The 20,826-nt window shown below is 32.8% G+C and overlaps 1 protein-coding gene across 1 annotated transcript; it reads left to right on the top strand.

The window, feature by feature from the left end:
- Positions 1 to 7,702: 7,702 nt before the first annotated feature.
- LOC149544408 (early light-induced protein 1, chloroplastic-like) lies at positions 7,703 to 8,644 on the top strand. Its single transcript, XM_089796398.1, has 2 exons — positions 7,703 to 7,928; positions 8,039 to 8,644. The coding sequence occupies exons 1-2, from the start codon at positions 7,785 to 7,787 to the stop codon at positions 8,408 to 8,410; spliced, it is 516 nt and encodes a 171-aa protein (XP_089652524.1). The 5' UTR covers positions 7,703 to 7,784; the 3' UTR covers positions 8,411 to 8,644.
- Positions 8,645 to 20,826: the final 12,182 nt, after the last annotated feature.

Here is a 20,826-nt window from a genome sequence, read left to right as displayed (position 1 = left end):
GAAGCTCTTACACAACCATATGTTTTGACATCAAAAATTTCATGAGGAAACTTCTGTTAAAAGTGAGAATGTTATAATAATTTTAAAAATATATTGATTATCAAAGATTTGGTTTCATTAGTAGGAGATTTGTTTTGCACTTTTTAATGATTAAATAATTAATTTAAAAATTATATTACAAATGTTTCTATTATTTTATTTAATTAAAAAATCTAATATAAACAATTCTATCAACTTGTCAGCCACTGACAAGTTTCCAGTGACTGAAAAAAACATTGGTTGGCTATTGAAAAGTAGCGAACAATGTCCAAAGTGGATCTCATGTTGTAGAGAGGTATGGTGTGAAAATTATAAGCTAATTAGCTAGCTTTTCCATTTGGACGAACATCCAAAAGAAAGCAAGAAAGTGAATTGAATGGTGATAATTGAAAATTAGGATTCAATCAGACTTCATCCACAAAAATTAGTGATAATAATTTAGTTTATGAAAGTATCACCCAATTAATATCTAAGTGAAACTTGAGTTAGAGGTGTCCACATTGAATAAGGTGCTTTGAATGTTTACAATGACAAAATGTGTTTTAATAATAAAACTTTCCCGACAATAGTTTGGGATACTCTCTAAAATTACCAAAATATCTTAATGAAATTCTAGAAACAAAGCCGATATTTTCATCATCAGTAGAGATGTGGAATGGGCACTTTTCTATGCTCGGCCTCATTGCACTGGCTCTCACTAAATACACCAATGAAGGACCTTTTGTATGAAGATGGTAGAATCTAGTCTAGAATAAGCCCTTCCTATTCAAGCATTAAGGGTTTGTTTGGTTGCTAGAATAGGAATAGAGAATTTGGAATACCTTTTCTAGTATTCATTTGATTTGTCAAATGGAATAGGGAATAGCAATATTATTTAGCATGTCATACAATTCAACTATAACTATAGTTTGTATATCAAGGATAAGTCCAATTCTTATAGAGCTTAAACAAATTAATGTGTTTAGTGTATTTAATACAATTTCTCACTGTCCAAATAAAACTTCTAATCATTTAAATATTCCAATCTAGCAATTACACTAAAAGAAAATGCATTGCTTAAATCTATTATAATTTATACAGAATGTATTTTTTTAAAATAATATACTACATAACTTAACTTTGAAAATAATGCTTACTACCAATTGAAACAAAATGTTATCTTATCATCCAATACATAATCTACACCTTTTTAAATTGAGATAATAAATATAATAAAAAAGAATATTTCAAGTAGGGTAGTTGAGGCTGCCATAAAATTATAAATTGATGTCACATGTTTATATCCATAAGAAGACAACAAGAAAAAAGACTATTACATATATATAACAACCTAGAGACCAACATTGAACACAACATTACATGTAATAACAATATCATACAAATTAAATTTGAAATAATATCACAACTTGAGCAACATAATAGAAGAAGTCTTGTTAGAAATGCTTTAGAATAACTGAGAGGGGGTTGGTGAATTAGTTATTCAGGGTCCAAATGTTCAATTAAAAATTTTCATTAAGCCTATTAAAACTATTCATTCATCCAAGTTTAAGCTTTCCTACTTAGCAAGTTACTGTAAATCAACATGCAGTCACAACACATGAAGAATTGGCACAAAACATACTGATTTATGTGGAAACTCAATTTGGGAAAAACTACTAGTAACATGCTACTCAATTCTCACTCTTCTATAGTGATGCCCTATGAAAGGCTTGCCCTATTTAAGGCTACAACACACTATTAAATTTGACCTAGTTAAAGGATTTAACCAACCTATTAGAAGTGGGCCTGGTTAGAGGACTTTAGAACATTCACTTGGAATGTCACCCAGTTAAAGGATTTACAAATGGCTATTAAACTAACCTAAGTCCATAGGATTTTTACCCTAATTGATAAATTGCTAGAGAGTAACAATAAAGGGTTTTGACCTAATTACAGTTCACAACTTATCTTGTAGATTTCAGATCACTGGTTAGCTCTTCACAATTTGCCTGGCTTTTTAGTCTCTATAGCTCTGACAACTTTTCCTCCTTTCAAGCTTTCTCTCCTTAAGTCTTCATGCTCAATGTACTAGTGCAATCTCCTCTTTCTAACCACTTATCAAGGTAGAGTCTCTATGATTTGTTCTTCCTTCTCCTAGATGCCTTCTCCTTAACACCCTTCAACCACTTTGCAATTTGACACACCAACCACTCTTACTTCTTGGTTTGTGACTCCTTAAATAGAAGTTTGGAATTTCTTTTCCTACTCGATTCTTCCCTCCTTTAATTTTTGTTTTTATGAATTAGGTAGGATTCATTAAATCTAACCCATATCTTGTTTCTTCTAGAAACATCATTAAGAATCCTCTTGAATTTTCTCAAAAATTGTTTACATAGAATTCTGTGCCACTAGCTCATCATCCTTATCCTCCATCTAGCTCACAAAATTCAAGGTAACAACTTTGTTGGCTTAGATTTGGTGAATCTTTGATATTTCCAATAATGCAATAGCTCGATACTATTGAAATTCTGGTACTTGGCACATACTATGTTACTTGACATCAACTATGTTTTATCAATGCTTGGCACCTATTGTCAATTCACTCGACATCCACTAAGTTTTTTTGACGCTTAGCACTTGTTACTTTGGTTGGCACCTTAACATGCTCGGCTCCTTCTATATCACTTAGCACACACTAGATTTTCCATTTGCTTGGCACTAATTGAAAATTTTCTTGGCTTGAACAAGCTTTCTCGGCACTCACTAATGAACTTAGTTAAGCTTTGCGGTCAACCTTGTTTCAACTTATTCCTCCAATGTTTCTAAGTGTGACCGATCTCTGTTTCTCCAAGTATATTATCAATACATCACTTTACTATTGTCTTAATTGATCCTTGCACTTCATTACAAAACCATAACTCAACCTTTCCCTTAGGTGCTTTTGTTACATCTTGTTGATTAAATTCTCTTCATCAATCAACTAAGTGATAGTACTTGGATCTTATAGGCAATTTTCATTCCAAAAAATAGCAGGTTTGACATCAATGACAAAACAATGATTGAAAAAATTCTTTAACAACAATCTCCCTCTTTGCAATCAATCTCCTTCACTCTTCAACAATGATCTTTTCAATTAGATTTCCAACAAGTCTTACCTATGAAGTCTAGGAAGCTGAACTTTGATTGTGTCTAATGAATATCTAATCTTGGATTATTGTTTAGTGACACCTTGCATTAGAAAACATAATGAGACAACTTGAAACAAGATGTCCCAATAAAACTATTATATAATGTTGAATAGATGGTCATGAATTAATAGCCTATTCATATTACTTAATTATATGACATTTATTATTTCAAAAACTTTGCAACTACAATAAATTTTTTTGAATGTAAAGGATAACAATTGATGGGAGCATTCAATGCTAAATACTATTAACCATTAGCCCATGACAATTATAATAGGTAATAACTTTTGTGTTTATGATTTGATCCTTTTTCTAAATTTAAGATAATAGAAATTTCAAATTCATTTTAAAAAAATTTAGAAGTTTTTTTTTTCATTTAACTTTTTTTTTTCTTTTATTTGTCACTTCCCACGTAAATAAAAAAAAATTGGTTTGTAAATTATATAAGTGTTTTCTCATAATATAATGTCAAGTTCTATAAAATGGTAATAGAAAATCAAATTTCTATATGTAGAAACTTGAACATGACCCCATATTTTAAGAGAGACATTAGTTTTGGATATTAAAAAGTAGCCAAAATTGGGGGCTGACCCATACAAAGAAAAATACAGGCTGAAAATCAGTTGAAAGCCATTATCATGCAATTTTCCAACACCCTTCGTAACCATCAACCCTCGCCATCCCTCCCCATTGATAATGTGTTTTCAATACCACTACTAGAAAAAATAAATCAGAATGTCAACAATATACATAGAATATTCATAGAGACCATTAAACCAGTCTAGTTAACAAAAAGAGCCCACATGCCACCAAGAAACATACAAAACATACCAAAAAAATTAAAATAATAGCCCACCACCTAGCACTAATCCTCCTTGCTCTGGTTCCTTGGATTGTCGAGAAGCGATCGTAATGAATCATCTTCCAAGAAACTATACATTGAGTGAACTGTCTCCTTGTCCTTAGCATCACTAGTGCCTTCCTTGTTATTTTGCATGAGGTAAAGGGTGGTGGTCTTCGAATGCATCACCTGCAATGAGAAATTAGACACCTTACCAAACTTATCTTCAAGCTCCTCATTTTTCTTGACTAGGTTTGCAATGGACTTCTCCAACCTCTCAACCTTTTAGATCCCCTTATCTTTGTCTATTTGTCCCATAGTGGCCCCCTCCAGATGGCAATGATCTCACCCCATTTGTTTAGGCTTCTATACATCCACTCCCCCAATAACCTTCACTTTCATTTTACTGCCATCATTCCCTATTCTCACAAGCAAAGTAATTGTACCTTGTTCCCCAACATTCCCATCCTTCTCAAAAACTAGGGTTATGGTCTCCATCTTGAAGGTATCAGAAGCCCTAGAGGGAAAAGAGCTATTTGGTTCCTCTTCCATTAATTCCTCATCATTACCTTCACTTTCATTTTCTTCTTCCTCCAACACCCCATATTTCCTGTTACATTTGTGTCTAGGGCCAAAGATCCTTCCAGAATTATTAGTTCAAGGAAATTTATTAGATTTAGCCAAACTAGGGTTAGGTGAGGGCTTTTTCTCTCTAAGACTTTTTCTCGATCTATTGTTTCCCTTCTTGATGGTGGTACCAACACTCTTGACATTGAGGACCTCAATATTCTCCATTTTTATCTTCTAAGAAAAGGTAATAAGATCCCTATGACTCTAGGTATGGGTGGAGGTGTAGCAAATTTGACCCATATCAGTGATTTTCAAAGGTGAAGGGCTCAAGCTCAGGATTTGGGGTTGAATTCCTTTGTGAGATTTAAAGAGGTGAAAAATCAAGGCTTGGTGATACATATAATAGCTTTTTCCTTCCTCTTTTTTTCCTTTTCTTATGTTCCACACCTAGTCTTCCATGGAATGTAAAATAGATAGGGAGAGAAAATGCATTCCTTATTCATAAAATGGTTTAGGATGGGAAAGTGGTAATTTTAGCATACCTTGACTCTGTCTTCCATGGTTATGTATCGTGTGATGACATAAAAAACCATATCCCAAGGTTCCAAGAGTTCTTCACAAGAAAACCCACCATGGAAGAGAGACATTTTTTAATCATTTAATTTTAAAATTATTTTAATATTTTAAACTACCATTTTATTTTATCTTATTTTTATATTCACATTTTTTGCATTTTCTTAGTACAAATATAGAAAAATTAGTTGATATTCTTTATTTAAAAAAAAATTATATTCAAATTGTAATTATCTTATATCCATTTTGATAATAGAAATGTAGTATTTATAACCATGGATAAAATATAAAATAAACTTTGAATAAATATACATAGATTTGTAAATTATAATATATTGTCAGTATCTATAAAATAGTAATGGCACATCAATTTTTTTAATGTAGGAGCTTAACAAAGAGACATATTTGTTAATCAATTAATTTTTAATATTTTAAACTACAATTTTTTTGTTAGATATATATGTGTATGTTGTATAGACATAATTATCTTTATCTTTATAAATGTATACAGTACACAAATGCATATGAAGTAGTTTAACTCATTTCTTGAATATAGTATATATGTGCAAAATGAATTACTAATTTAATTATTTATTTTTAGTTGAAGAATTTTATTTAATATGTTCTAAGTGTATATCTAGTACATCTTATGTTATAATAACTTCTAATACATTTGCAAAATAATTCATTTTATAATTCTTTTGTTTCTACTTTCCTTAACAAATTACATTATATGTTAGTTTTATGGTAATGGTTGTTTGAATATCACTTTCAAGCTTTCTCAGCAAATGTTCTACACTTTTGAAATAAATATTGTTTACAAATATTAAATATACGAATGGATTTCAATATCCTACTTCTAGATATCACCATGTAGCTTATTAAATCTTGTTTCAAATCCATAATTAAAAATTAAATATTAAAAATTAAAAATAGAGAACAACTTGTGCATTAATAATTTTTCCTTGTCCTCATAATAAAATATTTTAAATAATCTTACCAATTTTTTATCTAGTATTAATAATTCTTTCAATTTTTTGAAATATGGAAAAACACCACCGCCTATTCAAATATTTGATATTTTACTCATTATAACCTTTACACTTGTCTCCTTAATCAAATATCTAATTTAGAATATTAAAAATCATACACCATTATTAGAAAGAGAGAAAGTTGGCTTTAATTGAATAAATTTTTACCTCTTTTTCTACAAAAAAACAAAAAAAAAAAAAAGAGAAAGAGAGAAAGAAAGAAGCATGCCTACAAATTCTCTTTGGTATCTCAAATTATCTTGTAGTGATATTATTTCCTCTCTTTAAATAATATGTTATCTTCTACATGTGGACATCTATTAAACATGAAAGGAAATAGCCTATGTTAAATTTAAGTGTACGTTAAATTTCACTAGGTTTTGTCATTTTTTGAGATTCAACTAGGTACATATGCCTATGTTTCATGTGTATTGAATACTTATGGTAGAATTTGCCTAGGAGTTTATCAAATCTCTTTTTTATGTAATGGAGTGGTTCATGCCACAAATTTCTTGTTGCATTTTTTTTCCTTCCTAGAGTTTTCAAAGTTTATTTTGAAAAGAACATTATCTTATAGGATAGAATCTAAAGGTTATTCATTGACATATTTGTAATAGAAACTTGCTCAAACTCCAACACTATTTGAAGTGCATTGCTGCAAAATATGTTTAGATTTTATTTTCTAACTATGAACATTCTTTTCAATAAAAGATTTGATATTTAGATTCTAAATCTTGGAGGCTTTTAGTTTATTGGCTTACACATTAGGTTTTGATAATTCCACAGATTTTAATTACTTATAGTCTTCAGTAAAAAAATGATTTCCAACAATTTATCTTACAACAATTCTACGAATGTAAAGTTACTTCTACAACCACTTTTAATGTAGTACACTAACTTAAATACACTTTCTTTTGTTCATGAAAATATGTGTACCTTATGAAATATAACATTTTATCTTATATCAGTTCAAATTTGTTATTAAGAAGAGGAAATATAACAAATTTATAGTTACGAGTACTAATTTCTAATGTCCTTTAGAAAAAATATTACCTGACACTACTATAACTTGAGTTCATCCAAAATGAACACTACTATGTGTAAAATCGCTCATTAAAATGATACGTGTTTCTAAACTTATACCTTCTTTAGATGCAATACACTCTCAAATTAGCCAAAAATAAAATAGAAAGATCTTTATAAAACTCTAGAAACAAAAGCGTGGGACCAAACAAAGCTTTGAGATAATAGCGAAATGAAAGTCGAGTATCAAATGTCCACGTTGAGTGGAAAGTAGTCGGTAGAATCTCAACATATAGCGAGTTGTTCAACACACGTTCGGGCAATTTATCAGCCACGTTCTCATATCTTCGCCGACCCGATTGTAAACTCATCTCATTCGCTTCCGTAACTTGGCCCATTTCTCACCACCAAGTCGATCCTTCGCAAGCTATAAAACCTACCAGAATCCGGGGCATATTAATTATCAATCATTCTAAAGCAAGTCGAAGAGACAGACACAAGCAAGCATTGAATTCATTCATTCTTACCACTCCCTCAACAATGGCGGCCGTGACTTCAATGATGATGATGAGAGCGCCCGCAGCCCTCAACAGCGGGGCAGTCCAAAGAAAGAGTGCCTTGGCTGGTCACACGATCAGTAGATTGCCGCATAAGTGCAGCCTTGAGGTCAAGTGCATGGCAAAGGTATGCTATTCATTATTTGCTCTTTTCATTTGTCAAATGATCGACAATTAGTGTCTCTTATGTAGGAACTCTATTGCTAATGTTTTATGGTATTTGATCACGCGTATCAGGATCCAAAGGAATCATCTTCCACTTCGAGCAGCACCAAGTTCAACGACCTGTTCGCATTCTCGGGGCCAGCGCCGGAGATAATAAACGGAAGGGCGGCGATGTTGGGATTCGTCTCCGCCATCGGAGTGGAGGTGGCGAGCGGCAGAGATCTGCTGTCGCAGGTGAACAGCGGAGGATTGCCGTGGTTTGTGTTGACAGCGGGATTACTGACGGCGGCGTCGTTGGTGCCACTTTCCAAGGGAATATCGGCGGAGAGCAAGTCGCAGCCAATATTTTCATCGTCGGCAGAGATGTGGAACGGGCGCTTTGCCATGCTTGGCCTCCTCGCACTGGCCCTCACCGAATACGTCAAGGGAGGCCCTCTTGTCTAAACTTCTTATTCAAACGCAAGCTTCAATATTGTAAACCCTCACATGGCATTCCATGATATAGTATAGATTTTTCTTGGACTATTTAGCATGCCATACAGTTCATATATACGAAGCCTTGTAAGAAAGTCAATCTTATACTGTAAAGAATATCTAATTTAAATGTTGCGGAGCACGTTTGTGTGCGAGTTTGTTAAACAGCGAGTTCAATAAGAGTAATCGGTGTTCAAATCCTCTTTTAGGTTTCACATATGACCATATAATTAAGTCTAGAGGCTTTTTAGAACAGAAACCAATTTAGTTGTAAATATGTTGTAGCCTTTTTAACTAGATTTGATGTGTAATCGTCACCTCAAAGTAGTTTTACTATTAAAATACGTTTTAAATTATAATTGTTATGTATTTCATAATTTAATAATCAATTCTTTTATAAGGAATCTATTTTGATGTCTTCGTAAAATATCTAAAATAAAATGACTTTGATTCACATAAGACTTGTATAGATCTCTATTACTTTCAGCCACTTTAAGTTTCGGAGTGAAGGGGTCAATTTTGCACTATAGAATAGATATAAATGGATACATAGGAAAAGTAATAGTCAAAATTATTGCTTTAGAGTTCTAGATACATGAAGACATATTAGGAATTGTAAAATTTTATGTAGAAACACATAAGAAATACAAAGATCTACTTACACATATGTCATTATATGAAGTACAAAGAATCTAGAGTAGTTTTTATCTAATAATAAAGTAAAAGTATATCATTTCTACTATTTTAAACTTCACATAAATAGATTAAATGTTACATATACATATATGATTGCTCATCTATCCAAACTTACCTCTTAAATTATCCAAAAGATGTATAATATAATTTTGAACTACTACCTATGAATTATAACTACTAGCCCTATTCTTAGATTGCTTCCATAAAATTATGCCTTAAAAAATTGATACTAATTACATAAATAAAATATAAATATATATTATTTGAATTATAAAATAAGTATTGTGGTGAAATTAACAAGCATAAAGGTCTTTAAAGGTAATAGTTGAAAGAGCAAAAAATGGATATGAAGTCTACACTCAGCCATGTTTTCTTGTTCACTACTAGCCATTGCTAGCTTCATTTGATGCATTCCATGATGAGTTGTTTGAATCAATAGAATGATTCATAGTAGGCATATAATGAGTGTAATACCTACCTAGAAGAAATTGATTGTGGTAGAAAAATGGCATGGCAACATGTGGACTAGACTTTCCATTCATTGTAGACTCCTTTTTCCAAATCAATTAAAAACAATATCAACATCTAGCTTTAGATGATCAATCTTCATCTACAAAAGTTGCTGATATCTCAAATGTCTATTTTTGTTGGGCTATTTTACCACCAGTTTTTGGTAAACTAACTTCTCTAGTTTTTGTTTTTTTTGAATCATTGTCACAATTTGAAAGCTCTACCACCTAGCTTTAGCCAACACATGAATCTATATTAGTTGCATTTGATGAGTGCTTCAAAACTCACTAGAAACTATAGACTTTAGTCAAAGTTCCAGCTTACAGAGTCTTCCACAAGGCTTAAAATTATGGAAAATTGACATTGTTTCTCCTAGAGGAGTGTTGAAGACTTCCCTGCCTCTGCTTAATGGGTTTGAAAAGTTACATTTGTTGATATATCTAAGAATAGAAAGTTGCACACAACTTAGGCACTTCCTAATCATTTCAAAGAGTTTATTTCCCTAGTAGAGATAATTGCATTGGGTTGGGTTGCATTTCATGGAGAGGGAATACTCAAGCTTGCAAGAATGAAGTGATCCACCCATTGACCACCTCACTCTCACAATTATCTTATCAATATTTTTTATTGTATTCTTTTTTAGTTGACATGCAATAAATGCATCATTATCTTCAATCCATCATGTTAGTTGAGGAAAAATCAATAAAAGTTTTGGAAAATTACTATGGACCCTTAAAAATTTTAAAATAGCTATTTTAACTGATTTTAAAAATCTAACTTTTAAAACATTAGTATAATGCATTTCATTATTTCAAAAGTAATTTTAAGTAAGGTCTAATGAAAACATTAGTTCCCCACCTTATATGAGGTAGCGACTAATAATAGTCTTATGTGTTGAATATACATATGTAGATCATAGGGTGGGAATTGATAAAAAGTGGATTAGTCATAAAGGCAAAAATTTGAGGATAGGAACAAGGAAAGTTGAACTATTTATCTTAGAGGATAAAGATACAAGGACTTCAAACACTCATAATTTTTTACTCAATTATCTATTTGGGTTGTAATTTTACAAATAGACATGTCTTCTAGAGATCTAAAAGATGCCAATGAATTTATTCTATTGGACTAAATCTTGACATGTTTTTGGGTTCAAATTCCAATGTACAAGGCCTCACAATTACCTTGTACTATTTGTTCAAGATTTTTATTTTATATTTGTTTCTTAATTTTTAGTAATATTCGTTTTATGCATGTAGTTGTTTGGAAATCTATATAGGTGATGTCGATCAAGTTGGCTTTAAGTACTTTGATAATTTTTCTTGTGTTTGGAGTGTTTCTCAAAATGACCAAAATTGGCTAATATTAGTTTTCTTAAAATCAACCAATATTTACTTCTAAACTATAGTTAAAATAGCGTTTTAACTCATTGGGGAATCAAAATGGTTTAGAGAACGGTGCATCAATATTGAATTATTGATCTTATTATGTTTTTTTTATCATTCACTTTTGCTTATTTTTAATGATTAAAAATATCATTATATCTCATCTTAGCTAAGAAATATTAATAACTTAAGAAGAAAAAATATTTGAGTGAATTTTTCTCTACATGGTCAAGGAAATACTAATTAATAGCTTAGAATATGGAGATAAGGAGAAATTTCAAATACATATGTCCAAGGATGTAGCTTTATAATTTTCTTTTCATTTGTATTGTGAACCCATGATAATTATAATCATTTTGTTTTAAAAAAAGTTTGAAAAGATTTCATAGGTTAGCCTTTGGAATTAGCTAAACTCACTTAATAGATTTATTGGTCTCATGTCCTCTGGTGTAGATGTGGTAACAAAGGAATTCAAATAGATAGCTAGGAAAGAGAAAAAGAAAAAAGGAACATCTACCATATTTGAAGAAGAAAGATAGAAGAACCATTCTTAAATCAAAACAAAATTGATGTAACAAAAAGCAATGTAAATTGAATTTCTATAGTTTTGAGTTCTTTTGGAGAAAATTCTTCTACAAATTTCATTCTCTACTCTCTATTTACCCAATTCTTTATCTCCGATAATTGAGTTCCTCTCTCCCTTTTTCTATTTTGGTTTCACATGTAATAAAATAAGTAAAACTTCCTCTCTAGATTTTGTTTTCTCCTCCAGTTATACCCTACTTCTACTATTATGATTTGATACCCTTTCATATGAATCCGCCATCAAAGATATTTAATTTTTAAAAAAAAACATTTTAAGGAGATGATAATAACATTCATTTATGTATATTTTATATTTTATGAGATCACTTTTTTTTTAATAATAAATTCTACACATGTTTACTAGATTTTTTTTAGCATAATTAATTTTCACACACACTTACATATAATTACATTTTTATCAATTGAAGGTACACATATATTTTTATTTACTTGCATTCGCTCTCGCACATTTTGAACACTAGGGAATAAAGGTAATTTTTTTTTAGTAATATTTTCTTGTAATTCAAATCTAGTAGTAATATGATCGTATCACATCTAGAACACATTAGAGATCACTTTAGAGATTCTAACCATGAATTGTCTAGAATTAATTTTTCTTAAGTAAAATGAATAAAATATTGCATCTAGAACACATTGATCACATTGTGATATAGTAAAAAACATAAGTCTAACATGCAAGTGCATTCTATACATTATGTGTCAGACCCATCCTAGCCAATCATTTCCAAAGAGATAACCCTCTTTACCTAGGAAACATACTTCATTTAACATATCAATCAACTTAACCACTCAATTTTGAATCCGTAAAATAGTACCAAAAACCATAATTTAGAACCAAATTTACATCATATTCCATCCTATAGGATTTGAGTATCAAACCTCCCTTGGCATTTTGTAAACTATGAAGGTCATCTATTTGTATAGTTTCCATATGGAAAAGTGGTCCAAGCTTCTTGGGCATAATGGAGGCCATTGTTGAATGACAAATCAATTTTGCGAGTAATGTGGACTAGACTGATGGCAAGCTACTAGTTCTTGATCTAGAGAACCCAAATTATGCAAAAGACTCCCTAGTGAATATTGGAAAAAAAAAGTGAGAAAAAGAAAATTGAAGGCTAAGAATATAGAAATGAACAAGGAAGATATTAAGGTGTCCATTGACAAAATCAAGAATATGAAGGAGGATCTTGTCTTGGATCCAATGTAATGTCTATTGTGCAAAATGATATTATTTTTTGATTTCCTATCATTTTGTTGAGTGTTATGTTTTAGTTTTTATTTATCATTATTATTTAGGTGCTTTTGTTGGTTGTTAGTGTTTTGGGGGTGTTGGTTCCTCATAGCATTATTTCATGTTGGAACTTTGATGACTTATTTTTTTAGTATTTGAAAACGTCATAGAGAAATGAACTTTTTATCATACATTTATTACAATTTTTTTAATCAATAAGAGACCAAATCCAAGATTAATTATTATTATTGATTTAGGGGATATTTTTCACCAAAATTTGAAGTATCCCAAAAACTCTAGTAATCGACATTAGATTGAAGTCCTTAGAATTCTAGACCCAACACAACTTGAACGAGTGAAAAAGGAGTTCGTATGCTCGAGTTATAGCCAGTCATAGTTGGGTCAAACTCTAGACTAGAGGCCATTAAAAAAGGAAAAATTTGAAACCCTTTAGAATCGGTCAAAGTTGGCATCAAACTGAAGGGTTCGTCGAGAGCTTTTCGATGATGTTCATTTTGTCAAAATTAGAGCCTAGACACAAAAGTTATGGATGGTCAAAGTCATGGTCAAATAGGCATATCAAGGGTTGACCAAAAATAGGTGTGAAATTTTGACCATCATCAAATTTGTTGAAATTGGCATCAAGGTGAAGGTCTCATTGAGACCTATCTGAAAACGTTCGTTTCGTCGAAAATAGAGCTCGTATGCAAAACATATGCTTGGTCAAAGTTGGTTGACTAATAAGACTGACGACATGGCAAGTTCATATGATGATGTCATCATGGTGTCAATTGCCCAATCAGCTATTGAAATGTGGCACTTTGGAGAGCAAAAAAGAGTGCTATGTGTATGACAGGGAAGCCCACGTGGCACCTACATCATTAGCTGACGTGTCTTGGGAGATAGACGTGGTATGTTAGCAATGAATAGCGGTGGCTAGAGGGGGATTCAACCCCATATGTGAAGCTTTGTATTTAATGTTTGTAGGTCAAGATGATAACTAGCAGAGAGCTGCCTACAAACTATTTAAAGAAAATTGCATTTGGGTGCCACGCATGGCACCTTAACATACAAGAGCGCCAAATTCTATTTGAATTTGAGCCACCAAAAATTAGGGGTAAAAAGGGCCGCTAGCGGGGTTGGAACCCTTGACTAGCACCCTTGTAAAAGAGTTGCGACCACTGTGCCATTTATGTGACTTACTATATATAAGGTAAACAATAATTTTAAACTTTATTCTCAAAACCGCCCCCCTTTAAAAATAGGTTTATTTGTTATTTGTTAGGATTTTGACCCCTAAGATAGGTTTAAGGCCAAATTTATAAAAGGCCAAAGGGGGTAATACGAAATCCAATTAACTAATAGGCCCTATTTTTATATGTTTTTTTTATAGTCTATTTTAGGCTAAATTTTTGTATAAAAAGATGGGGGAGCTTTTCTTATGAACCCATTCCAGATTTTCCAAAGCATCCCAAAACCATTCAGAGGAGGCCATTTCAGAGGAGAGAAGCCCGAAGAAATTTTGAGAGACATTCCAAAGAGGAGATTTTACTGATAAGCTAGTTTGTGATGTAACAATGTTTTGAGTCTGTAGTTGAAACTTTCTAGGAAAAGTCTTCCTGGCTTTTCAATAATCAGTCTTGTGTCTTGTGGGATTTCATACAAGATGGTTCAAGTTGGGATTAGGGTATGTGCAGGATCATAGTGTGCCAAAAAGTGGCGATGTGAAAAAAATAGAGTTTGAAGAGGCCTAAAAGTGCTTCAAAATCTGCTCTGACTTTTTTTCACCTATCCAAGAACCAAACCTAGAAGGTAAGGCCGAGCCTTATCGGACATCCGATTTGACATCGGATATCCGATTTAAAATTGGATATATGATATGTGACCGGATATCCGATAATTAGAGTAATAATATTATAACAATATTATTATTTAATATTATTATAATAATAATTATTATTATAATATAATAGTATGATATATTATTATTATTAATATTGAATAATATATCACATTAAATAATAATAATAATATTAAATAATAATAATAATAATATTAAATAATAATAATAAGATTATTATTATATTATAATTGTATAATAATATACTATAATAATAATATTATAATGTATTATATTATAACAATATAATATAATAATAAAAAGTAATATATTATAATATAATATATAATAAAAAAGTATAATATATTATAAATTATAATAATATAATATAATACACTATAATAATATAATATAATAATAATATTATTATATAATATAATATTTTGTATTATAATATATAGTAAATTAATATAATATATATAAAATATAATATAAAAATATATAAAATGTAATATAATGTAATATATATTATATGTTATATGTTATATATTATATGTTATATTATATATATATTATATATTATATGTTATATTATATATATTATATGTCATTATATGTTATTGCGGCCATATCAGATATCTAATATAATATTGGATATCCAATAACTATGCATAGGATAAAATAAAATCACAAACCCGCGAGCACTCATTTCATGTTAATTTGGGGCCAGTATTACCATTATCCATCGGATATTAGATACAAGATCGGATATCAGATATTCAGGTATTTTTTTTCCCAACTCATTTTTAACCTAAATTCAATAAATTTTAGGATGATTTTGTTTGTTTTAGTTGAATCTAGGGTTTTTTTGACAAAAATGGTTAAAATTTAGATTTTTTTTAAATATATATTACGTTTTGCAATTCAATAGGAATGGCTGATCAGAATGATGACACTGAGGTAGGGAATAATATGCCTCATAACCCACCACCAAACGATCCAACACCCCCACAAAACCATCCACCAAATGATCCAGTACCCCCACAAAACCGTCCACCAAATGATCTTCTACCTCCTCAAAACCCTCCTCGAATTGAGGATTTGATAAATGAAAATCTCATTGAGTTGAGAGGTTTGCATAGAACATATAATAATGTACCTACACTGGCTCCTATGTTATCCATGTTAAACACCATAGTGGATAGCATTGAAACCCTTACAAACCAACAAAATGTCGCTCTTCGTTGGCATGATGAAATGCACCAGATTTTTGATGATGGTTTGGATTATGATGAGGTCGCGGCCCTCAACATAACCAAAGATGATTTGGCTAGCCTTTTTGCTAACCCGAAAATGGGTATACCAGTTGACCCAAAAAAATCTAAACTATCGATTAAATCGTGCACAAATGATGCCATACGTGCAAATTTTTGGGATCGTTGGTAGATGGTCTTTGATATCCCTCCACATGGAAATTTAGACATACCATTTTATTTCCTTAGAAAATTATATGCAGAATTTGTGTTGAAACTTAAAGTGAACTATTGGAGCATGAAGCCCAACATGGGCTTAGGACTAGGAGCTCCTCAAGATAGACCCTCTTCCCAGTGGAAGAAACTTGGCACTTTTGTCCCCTCCACTGATATCTCCCTCGCTCCTCGAGTGTAGCATCTAGATATTATGGCAGAGGCTAGCTCTCAGACCATCAGAGCCATTCATAGGCTGAGTAGCCTAATGATATCTCAGGCTAGGTCAGTCCTACCTCCTTGTGTTGATGATGTTGGTGCTAGTTCATCATCAGCTAGCTCATCACACGTTTGTGTGCCTCACACTTGCATTACATGCAAGAATATTTGCCTGGGTCCCATAAGTGATCTTCCTAAGTATCATTTTGTATTAGATGAGGATACACCAGACGCACGTGCAAAGGCTACAAACCTTGATGCGAGAGAGGAGGGGAATGTAGAGGCATGGACTCCTTCGATGTTGGTACATGTATACATTTTTTTTTTATGACATATGCAATTTAAAGTTAATTTTTATAATAGAGTAATTTGATTTTTGAAGCCATACTAGCTTTTACATGTATGTGATCTTCATTCATGTTTAGTTGATGACCGAGGATGAGCTCAGACAGATAGACAATGTTACACTCTCGGTTATTTCATTTGGCCTTGAGACATCTACGGTACATTATGTTTTGTTCTCATTTTTTTTTCTATTTGATATTGTAGCATATATGGTTGCTAATATTTCTTTTATCTTGAAGATACCACCTGCCCCAGGGGGACAAAGTGCGGGGGGTGGGCCAGCATGCAATGACAAAGGAAAGTTAATTAGATGTTTTCTATTTGATTAAATATCAATGCATTCTTGTAAAATGTTTGTGGTAATCCCATTTAATTACATTCTTTATTGTATATAGGGTGTGGCTACTAGCGATGAGCCTGTACAGATTCGGCATCCTAGATCATGAGATATTTCCATTCGCACAGAGAGCCCCATTGTATGTATAAGTATCATTTATTTTTTATTTTTCTTATTGATGCAAAGGAAAGTATGATTGTTGTTCCGTACAATTTTTGTGATTTTTTTCGTACCAATAATTATTCATGTCTTGCATATGTTCATTACAACTTAATTAGGCTTATATGCACTTGTCCAACCGACCAATTGGTTACAAAGGTTTATTTAATCAAACAAGTACCAAATTACTACTTTCCCTCGAAAACTAATATGATCGTTTGAATTTGAAATTCAAATTTTAAACTATAGTTTTTATGCATTCCCTAACTTTCTAAACTATTCCATTGACTCAAAATTGGTCATATGGATTTATTAAATGCAACTAAGTATGAAACTATCCTAAGACTACCCCATATGGCTCTTTTTGCCATTTTACATCATGTTGCCCTTAGGTCCTTACTAGGACTTTTATGACTTTTGTCTTTCAAAGTAAATTGTTTATTACATAATTCCATTATTGGTTTTATTATATCCCAATTAACAGTCAATGATGTCTTTGATCCTCTATCTTCATTTGGTACCAAGACTCTCTTAGATGATTTAATAGGTGCCCCTGCACCAAAAACCCCACCTTCAAAGCAACTCTTGTCTCAAGAATTAAGGGGTACTATCTTCTTTCCTCCCATCTTTCTAGAGGGATGTTTTCAACTTTGCACCTACAATGTATTACCCTGCACACTTGCATACAAATCATTAGAAACAAAAAGCATTGGATCCTTGTTACCAGTCATGGTAACCTTACTGCTTGCTGATTGTGAACAGTCATGTTTTATCCTTGACAAAGTCTGAATAACTTGTTGTCTGAGGTCATGCTGACCTTGTCTCTTATCCTCCATGGATATGTTCACTTCTTTGTTCACTCTCGTCACCAAAGGACACCATACTATTCTTGTCATCACTCCTTTTGCTGTCACTGTCTACTTGTAAGCAGAATTCTGAGTTTTGTCTTAAACAATCTCATCCTTCATAACCAAAAGAGATGGCTTTAGCGGCAGATCTGTCATATCATGTTTACTCTCCCTCTGCTCCTGCAAGTCCACAAACTCTTTCTTTCCAAAAAAATAACTCTTTCCTCATCGTGACCAGTCAAAGGATTTAGCTTAAACTTTACACCATCTTTGTGTACTATATAAACATTTGATGAGCCAAAATTAATAGTGTTCCTTGAGGCTTGCCAAGGCCTTCCAAGGATTACATGGCAACATGTCATTAGAATGACATCACATATAACTTGATCTTTATATTCTCCTATAGAGAAATCCATATTGCTTGCTCCCTTACAACAATATTTTGTGCATCACTAACCCAAGATGCCCTATATGGTCTATCAATAGGATACTTCAATCCTAGTTTATTTACCATTTCATAAGACACTAAATTATCAAAGGAACCAGAGTCTATTATCATCTTACAAATCTTACCATGGCTCATGTGATTTGTCCTGAAAATGGATGGTCTGGTCTCTTTTTGCTACTGCATTTGTGGTCTCTTCTCACCATCAAAGATTCTCCTTCAAGTTCAGGGTTTGCATTATCGTACTTCTTTTCTTCCTCTTCTCCTTGGATCAAGGTGACCCTCCTCTCCTCCTTCCTGAAATCCACACCTTTCTCAGGGAACTTTTAGGATTGACTGCCTACTCCTCCACATGTGAAGCATTTACCTGTGAAAACACTATTGCCTCTTCCACTTCCAAATCTTCCTCCCCTGAAACTTCCTCTTGTCCTAGATGTAATCTCTTTTCCTTTATCTTTGTCTTGATTGTTTGAAGTGTCAAACTGACTTCTTACACCTCTTCCTCTCATTGTTCCACTTCCTCTCTGATTTGCTTGCCTCTCATTCTTTCTTTTCAACTTCTCCTCTGCCCGAATTGCCAACTGAAAACATTCTCCAAATGTCCTTGGTACATTCGATCCTATTTCATCTTGAATATTGTACTTGAGGCCATTCATGTATCTAGCCACCTTCTCATCTTCATCTTCCAGTCCTCCCCTAATACTCAGGGTATGGAATTGCTCAGTATAGGACATGACATCCATATCCCTCTATTTCAACTTGTTCCTTCTTATCTTTATTTGGAGTGCTAAATCAGATGGAAAGAATTGATTTCTCACCATGGTCTTCATTCTCTCCCAATCTGAAATCTTATTCAATCCCCTTTTGATGTAGAGTCTGCAGCAACTACCTTCCACAAGCCAATAAATGGCTGTCACAATCCAACTTAGGATTCTAGGACTTCTCACAAGTCCTCATACTCACTTCGGGTATAATCAACGTCCAAGACAAACAAGGCAATCCCACTTCAAAAGCCTCACCAACTGTCACCAAAAATGGAGACAATCATGGACATACTATTCCAACCCAAAATCATCAATTTTTTTGGTTCCACCAAACTCTCAACACACCTTTGCACTTTTAGGCCTACAAACCTTGCAGCCTTCCAATTAGCTTCTTTGCAGTTTTCTCCCAGTATCCCTTAATAGAATAGGGAATTCTCCATTAGTCCAAACACCCTTCTTGGCACCTACTAAGAATCCAAAAACTTTTGGGCTGATCTTGCTCTAGCGCCCTCCAAACTGCTTCTTGGTACCTAGGCCTACTTGATCAAGTTAGGCTAGGGCTTCAAGGAAGAATGGGCAAGGTGGGTTCCCAAGACAAAAAAAACTTAAGGAAATCTCCAACACACTCAATGCATCCAACTCCAGCACTCAAACTGATCAAAAGTACCTGCAACCATGACTATCACCAATTACCTTGCAAAAACCGGTCAAGCACATGGGCTTGCTTGACCTAGGGCCGACTTGGAAAAATAGTTTCCCTTCTCTCCAGGCCTCCAACCTCTAGCATTATGTTTTCTTGTCTCCTAACTTGCATATCCCTCAATTTCAGAGGGTGCCACTAGTGGGAATGCAAGTTAGGGATGCATTTGTGGAAGGGTCTAGGAAACAAGGCTTTTCATACCACCTACTAAAATGCAGATAACTTTTAAACTCCAACTCCTTTTTGAGTCAAATCAAAACCAAAATTTTCCTAACTCAGCCCTGCAGCTATTTCATACACTTAGCAATCATAAAAGTTCTATACATATCCAAACTAGCGTAATAGCCGAGCAATTACCAGAAACTTTCTAGAAAATTGAAGTTTTTATTGTTTTTTCTCCAAACCACCGTACACTCTGATCTCCCCCTTTCAACTGAGATCACATATGACATATATAAAGGTCTACATGACCATTGGAACAACCATATAGGCATTCCCAATCATAAAACAAAAAAACAACCACTTTTTGCTAATACTTTTTAGACTCTAAATACCCTATTCTAAGGCCTTTTTGTCCCATGGAGTCACTTGGTTTATAAACACACCAAAATGCTTGTGAGCCTTACATGTGCCTTTATTACAAAACATAGACCAACTTGTAAAATATGGACCAAACCTTTATTCCAATTTCTTAATCTACTTGAAGCCTTGCTTTCATGGAGTGGCAAGGTGTCTGTAAACATAGATACTTGTTCCCCCCTGCCACATAGGTTAGGTGCCCTGCACCACCTTTCCTCTCTCTCATTCTGAACACTAGTCCACCAAGTGAGTGTTG

This window comes from Cupressus sempervirens, chromosome 8 (assembly GCF_028749045.1).
Source record: "Cupressus sempervirens isolate cs-2001-9-10 chromosome 8, ASM2874904v1, whole genome shotgun sequence".
In the NCBI taxonomy this organism is placed as follows: Eukaryota; Viridiplantae; Streptophyta; class Pinopsida; order Cupressales; family Cupressaceae; genus Cupressus; species Cupressus sempervirens.
Note: the sequence above shows the minus strand (reverse complement) of the source record. Positions and strands in the feature narration are given on the sequence as shown.